At 43.0% G+C, this 7,639-nt stretch overlaps 1 protein-coding gene across 1 annotated transcript in view; it reads right to left on the reverse strand.

Moving 5' to 3' along the window:
- Window positions 1-6,928, reverse strand: part of LOC120037317 (T-box transcription factor TBX18-like) — a 9,641-nt gene extending 2,713 nt beyond the window's left edge. The window contains exons 1-4 of the mRNA XM_038983479.1: window positions 6,688-6,928; window positions 3,218-3,392; window positions 2,467-2,568; window positions 1,809-1,980 (exon numbers count right to left, since the gene is read on the reverse strand). Coding sequence (XP_038839407.1) covers window positions 1,809-1,980; window positions 2,467-2,568; window positions 3,218-3,392; window positions 6,688-6,928 — 690 coding nt within the window. The remainder of the gene's footprint in view (window positions 1-1,808; window positions 1,981-2,466; window positions 2,569-3,217; window positions 3,393-6,687) is intronic.
- Window positions 6,929-7,639: the final 711 nt, after the last annotated feature.

Here is a 7,639-nt window from a genome sequence, read left to right on the forward strand (position 1 = left end):
ACCTGCTATACTCCCATGCCGTAAAGCACAAATGCATACTTACACACACTCATGCATGTGCACACACAACACAGTTGTCTTTGAACGGCCAAAAACATTTTGTCCAGTCTGATTAACATCTAACAATGATTCTGAAAATATTAAAATTAAACTAAACTAATCTTCCAGCCTGGTCTCATAGACTAGACGTAACATAATAAATGTAAATCCGGCACACTCAAATTAGTATGATATGTTACGTTTGCATGAGACAGAAGGTTACTTAAGGCAAAAATGAAAGTAGGGCGGTTGGTCGGGGTGGATGGGTGGGGCGGTTGGGTGGGGTGGATGGGTGGGTGGATGAGTAGGGTGGTTGGTCGGGGTGGATGGGGGGGTGGATGGGTGGGTGGATGAGTAGGGTGGTTGGTCGGGGTGGATGGGGGGGTGGATGAGTGGGTGGATGGGTGGTGCGGTGGGTGGATGAGTAGGGTGGTTGGTCGGGGTGGATGGGGGGGGCGGTTGGGTGGGGTGGATGGGTGGGTGGATGGGTGGGTGGATGGGTGGGTGGATGAGTAGGGTGGTTGGTCGGGGTGGATGGGGGGGTGGATGGGTGGGTGGATGGGTGGGGCGGTTGGGTGGGGTGGATGGGTGGGTGGATGAGTGGGTGGGTGGATGGGTGGGTGGATGGGTGGTGCGGTGGATGAGTAGGGTGGTTGGTCGGGGTGGATGGGGGGGTGGATGAGTGGGTGGATGGGTGGTGGGTGGATGAGTAGGGTGGTTGGTCGGGGTGGATGGGGGGGTGGATGGGTGGGTGGATGGGTGGGGCGGTTGGGTGGGGTGGATGGGTGGGTGGATGAGTGGGTGGGTGGATGGGTGGGTGGATGGGTGGTGCGGTGGATGAGTAGGGTGGTTGGTCGGGGTGGATGGGGGGGTGGATGAGTGGGTGGATGGGTGGTGGGTGGATGAGTAGGGTGGTTGGTCGGGGTGGATGGGGGGGTGGATGAGTGGGTGGATGGGTGGTGGGTGGATGAGTAGGGTGGTTGGTCGGGGTGGATGGGTGGCTGGATGGGTGGTGCAGTGGGGTGGATGGGTGGGTATTTAATACTAACTGGAGGTTGAAACTTCTGGAGAAAATATCATCTATTTTTTCCCCCTGATAATATCTGGGTTGTATAATAATATAATATAATAATATAATAAAATAATAAATTAAATCAAATCAAATGTATTTATAAAGTCCTTCTTACATCAGCTGATATCTCAAAGTGCTGTACAGAAATCCAGCCTAAAACCCCAAACAGCAAGCAATGCAGGTGTAGAAGCACGGTGGCTAGGAAAAACTCCCTAGAAAGGCCAGAACCGAGGAAGAAACCTAGAGAGGAACCAGGCTATGAGGGGTGGCCAATAAGCAGCATCCCTTTACTCAGAATATTTACTAGAGACCACTGCCCTCTGTCCTTTGATCAATCACAACATATATTATACAGTTAACACGATTAATAATAAACATATGATAAAATATTACATTTGAAGCAGAATTTCTTATTTCTTATTTCATTGAAATCCTCTCAAGTTTCTCTGGTTTAAACACACTTTATTTTACTTCATTTTATTTTACAGTTAAAGACACTGTATTTCACAGTAGAATAAAAAATAATATAGGCTCATCAACCAATCAATCAATCAATCAATCAATCAATGAACTAAAATCTATCCATCCATCAATGTATAATACAGGGATAATAATGTTTAGTGTTGGTGACATAAGATATACAGTATTCAGTATTTATAATATATATACAGTAGGTAGTGTTGTCTAGGTAACCTACATGCCCCTGGTCATCCAGCTCATTATTGGTCAGTTTGAGTTTGTCGAAGCTGATCACCTGACGCATCCACGTCTCACCAGAAGCCGGCGAGTCCGGGTGAATGTACACACGTGGTGGAACCGGGGAATCCGCGTTTCCCGCCACCATCCACTTGGAGCTGTGGTACACGTACCTGCACACACACACACAGAGAGAGAGAGAGAGAGAGAATAACTTCAAAACGGGGGTTTTTGTTTCTGTTTTTGTAACATTTGTTGGTTGACCTTCAGTCCTGAGAGGTTAGGAGGTTAGCTGTGCAAAAGGAGTGTATCTTCCCAAACGGACTCTGACTGATCAACAGACAGACCAACACCATTTGTCCTGCTCCAGCCTCTGGCCTCCGAAGAAAACGATTTGACCAAAACCTTAAACCTCGCGGGTTTCTGCTATATTATTAAATATTACCTCCATATACTATACCTACAATACAGTACACTTTTTTGGTCCATGTGTTACAGCGAACTATGGGAATGTCTCCTTTCTTAACCACCCCTACCACTGTTAGTCCATATTTCAACTTTTACCAAAACAACAGAAATAGCATGTAGCCGCGGTAGGCCTATAGAATTGATATATACTATAATAAATGATTAGTAAATTATTTTGTATAAATCCTCACCTGTATCTTTTGTTGTCCACGGGGATGATATCCATGGCGATGTAGTACTGCCGGTGGGGGTCCAGTCCCGAGATCTTCACACGCATAGCGGGGAACATCCGCCTGCACCGGGAAAACAGAGAAGTCAATGTCCGACATGAAGTAGAGTTACATAGATGCCTCATATCTGTTTGCATCATAGTCAGTTAGTCATATTTACAATTGCTGACGTCAGGATTTCACATGAAATAGTGCTACACATTTGTCACATATTGATAGATCCGCTCATTGGCCTAAAATATGATTCTGAGACGGAGCCTGTCAGAATATGAACGTCATACATGACCGATAGGCTACGACAGGAGTTTCTAAATGATGCTTTAAATAATATTAGAATAGAAAATAATTTAAAACATTGTTATTAATATTATTATTATTATTATTATAATTAGTCGAAGCTCCACATTTTTTTTTTTACAACACTGCTACAAAATAATGTTTACGGTATTTCCTTGTCTTTAACTTTGAGCTTCTTGTAATTAATCAGTCCGATGAATAAAAAATAACATTATATTTATATAATTATACATTAACCGAATTCTATCACAGCAGAACGTTTATCTAACACATCTTTCAGCGTCCTTTCAACTTCAAGACGAAGACTTGTTATTTGTTCGATTCTCTTATTTATTTCTTTATTTCATCTGCCAATGTGATGTAACGTAACGTAATGTGATGTGTGCGATAACGTTAATAATGTGTTTTCTCCCACCTGCCGGCCTTCGTGATGATCATCTCCGTACCAATCTCGTGAAACCGTTTCCACAGGTCGGAGCCCTGCAAGTCCACGCGCATCTCCTCTCCGGGAACCGTTACTGTTACCGGCGGCGTGTGCTGGGCCTGGGCGTCGGGGCGCGGGCTTTCCAACACCACGTCAAAACTCTCCGCTACGGAAAGACAGTTTTATGTTTTAATGTAATAGTACTACTGGTACAATAGGCTACTAATAGTCTAGTGACTGTAGGCCTAAAGTACAGTTAGTGTGTGTGTGTGTGTGTGTGTGTGTGTGTGTGTGTGTGTGTGTGTGTGTGTGTGTGTGTGTGTGTGTGTGTGTGTGTGTGTGTGTGTGTGTGTGTGTGTGTCATTTCCCCATCAGTTATAATAATCATGGCTCTCTAAAACAGTTAATCACCAAACGGACCGTGTCCGTTCAGCTCCTCAGACCAGAGCAGTTTGTGTTGCTGTCAGAATAGGTGTTCAGGCCACAATAGGACAGGAATGAACACCTCTATATTATACAGGCTTAAACAACTCTATATTATACAGGCTTAAACAACTCTATATTATACAGGCTTAAACAACTCTATATTATACAGGCTTAAACAACTCTATATTATACAGGCTTAAACAACTCTATATTATACAGGCTTAAACAACTCTATATTATACAGGCTTAAACAATTCTAGTCAGTGTCATGTTATTAGCGTTACAGTCCCATTTATTAATTGACGATCATGTTGGCTTCACTGTATCACCGTGATGCCCAAATTATCACCAATAAAAACAACTCTCGATACTGGTGCAAAACCTCTCTTTCAGACATATAACCAGGATGATGATATTTTTTACAATTATTTTACAATTGAACAGTTTGTTGTGTTTATGTATTTTTAATGCATGTGTAAACCCCGTTCATATAACGGCTCCGTTCGGGGCCATTTTCCTGCCGGAATGGTCGCGCGCTAATTGGAATGTTTATGATTGTAACGCGACTCATAAAGCCTCCGCTGTTTCTATTTACCAGACCAATAACCGGATATTATATCACATCTCTACAGTAGAGCGGTAATCACCACATCATTCATGTTTGAATCATTATTTTACAGATGTAAAATGTGATTTATTTAGGCTAATGTTTCAGAAGCTGTGAGTTTCTGAACCAGGCCTATAAGGTTAAATAAAACCCTTTGCTACATTTTTATCTTTTGTAAATATCTAATTGTAGGCCTGTTTAAGTGTTTACTTCATTAAGCCTTTGTATTGTTGTTGTTATTAGGCTATTGTTATTGTTATTGTTATAGCTGTGCACTTGGATGTTGAAGATTAGTATTTTATTTAATACATACTTTATTTAATTCATGCCGGCCCAGTTTAGGAATAAACCTGTGTTCTGACCTGCACACCTAGAGTCCGTCTCTTTTCTCTTTATGACCCAGCCGGGTCATTACAATACTTTATTTAATTCATGCCGGCCTTAATTTAAATATAGTCAAGAATTCGTTTCAGAAAACCTCTGAGCTTATTATTATCAGACAGCGAGATGGATTCAGTTACAGCAATATAACAGCCACATTCAACAACAACCATCAATATATAAATACAGGTCAACAAGACATACTAATAATAAATCTACAGTCCATTCAGGAAGTATTCAGACCCCTTGAATTGTTCCACATTTTGTTACGTTACAGTTTTATTCTAAAATGATTAAATAGTTTTTTTCCCTCCTCAATCTACACACAATACCCCATAATGACGAAGCAAAAACAGGTTTTAAGAAATGTTTGCAAATAGATTAAAAATACAAAACTGAAATATCACATTTACATAAGTATTCAGACCCTTTACTTTGTTGAAGCACCTTTGGCAGTGATTACAGCTTTGAGTCTTTTTATGTATGATGCTACAAGTTTGGCACACCTGTACTTGGGGAGTTTCTCCCATTCTTATCTGCAGATCCTCTCAAGCTCTGTCAGGTTGGATGGGTAGCGTTGCTGCACAGGTATTTTCAGGTCTCTCCAGAGATGTTCGATCGGGTTCATGTCCTGGGTCTGGTTGGGCCACTCAAGGACATTCAGAGACTTGTCCCGAAGCCACTCCTGCGTTGTCTGAGGTCCTGAGCACTCTGGAGCAGGTTTTCATTAAGGATCTCTCTTTACTTTGCTTTGTTAATCTTTCCCTCGATCCTGACTAGTCTCCCAGTCCCTGCCGCTGAAAAATATTCAGACAGCATGATGCTGCCACCACCATGCTTCACCGTAGGGATGGTGCCAGGTTTCCTCCACACGTGACGCTTGGCATTCAGGCTAAAGAGTTCAATCTTGGATTCATCAGACCAGAGAATCTTGTTTTTCATGTTCTGTGAGTCTTTAGGTGCCTTTTGGCAAACTCCAAGCAGGCTGTCATGTGCCTTGTACTGAGGAGTGGCTTCCGTCTGGCCACTCTACCACAAAGGCCTGATTGGTGGACTGCTGCAGAGATGGTTGTCCTTCTGGAAGGTTCTCCCATCTCCACAGAGGAACTCTGGAGCTCTGTCAGAGTGACCATCAGGTTCAAGGCCCTTCTCCTCCGATTGCTCAGTTTGGCCGGGCGACCAGCTCTAGTAAGAGTCTTGGTGGTTCCAAAGTTTAAGAATGATGGAGGCCACTGTGTTCTTGGGGACCTTCAATGCTGTATAAATGTTTTGGTACCCTTCCCCAGATCTGTGCCTCGACACAATCCTGTCTCGGACCTCTACGGACAATTCCTTCCATCTCATGGCTTGGTTTTTGCTCTGACATGCACTGCCAACTGTGGGACCTTATATAGACAGATGTGTGCCTTTCCAAATCATGTCCAATCAGTTGAATTTTCCACAGGTGGACTACAATCAAGTTGTAGAAACATCAAGAATGATCAGTGGAAACAAGATGTGCCTGAGCTCAATTTAGAGTTTCATAGCAAAAGGTCTGAATACTAAATAAGGTATTTCTGTTTTTTACATTTTTTATAAATTAGCAACATTTTCTAAAAGCCTGTTTTCACTTTGTCATTGTGCGGTATTTTGTGTAGATTAATGAGATACATGTTTTTTGTTTAATCCATTTTAGAATAAGGCTGTAACGTTACAAAATGTAGAAACAGTTAAGGGGTCTGAATACTCTCCGAATGTACTAAATATATATATTGGAGTAGATTTCTGGCCCCGATAGATCTGCACTTCTATTCCTTCTGAGTGAGAGTCACTGTTAGAATAGTTGTAATAATATAATAATAGTTGTAGCCAGTTTACAGTTTGCTTGCAGCTACAGTTGGTTTATCTTGAGTAACTAGGCTATAGTGTGAGGGAGTTTAGGCTACGTGTTGTAGATGTGTGTGGAGGGTTTGGAGCTGATATGATAGAGCCTCGGAGTGGCGGTGAGGGTATTTTAACTTTTATCCGGTGCCATCAGTCCACTGCAACGGGAACGGTCTTTACTTACGCGAGCCGTCACTAGCACACTCTATCTCGCTGCCCCGGTCGATGGCGCGGTCGTACACCCTCTTCTCTCTCTCCCCTCCGTTAGCGGGAAGTTCCAACACTTCGGTCCACTCATCAAGACAGCACACCCCGGTATCGTCGTCCCCGAGCTTCCGTCTCTTCTCTGCCCCGATGAGAGCTTCCACCGAGAACGCGTGCGCCTTGACGCTCAGATTGCACGAAGAGCGTCGCTTCTCTGCCATTCCACCGACTGACCGTAGAGAGACGCACGAGAGGGAATAAGAAAGCTGTCGATCTAAAGAGAAGTCAAGTGAAAAGTTAATCCAAAGGGCTTCCACGGTAGCCTGGTACCGGAGCTCGGTGCTGTGGGTCTTTATGACGCTCCTCTCGCTTAGCTATGGCCCGTTCAGGACTGACATTGGAGCACCGCACATAACCGTCCTAGTGTCCCAAAAAACACACACACACTCTCTCTCTCTCTCTCTCTCTCTCTCTCTCTCTCTCTCTCTCTCTCTCTCTCTCTCTCTCTCTCTCTCTCAATTCAATTCAATTCAATTCAATTCAAGGGGCTTTATTGGCATGGGAAACATGTGTTAATTAACATTGCCAAAGCAAGTGAGGTAGATATTATACAAAAGTGAAATAAACAATACAAATAATCTCTCTCTCTCTCTCTCTCTGTCTGTCTCTCCCTCTCTCTTTAACAAATGGTTAAAGTACACAATGGAAAATAAATAAGCATAAATATGGGTTGTATTTACAATGGTGTTTGTTCTTCACTGGTTGCCCTTTTCTTGTGGCAACAGGTCACACATCTTGCTGCTGTGATGTCACACTGTGGTATTTCACCCAGTAGATATGGGAGTTTATCAAAACAGATCTTTGTGGATCTGTGTGATCTGAGGGAAATATGTCTCTCTAATATGGTCATACATTTAGCAGGAGGTTAGGAA

Source organism: Salvelinus namaycush, unplaced genomic scaffold (assembly GCF_016432855.1).
Source record: "Salvelinus namaycush isolate Seneca unplaced genomic scaffold, SaNama_1.0 Scaffold1697, whole genome shotgun sequence".
Lineage (NCBI taxonomy): Eukaryota > Metazoa > Chordata > Actinopteri > Salmoniformes > Salmonidae > Salvelinus > Salvelinus namaycush.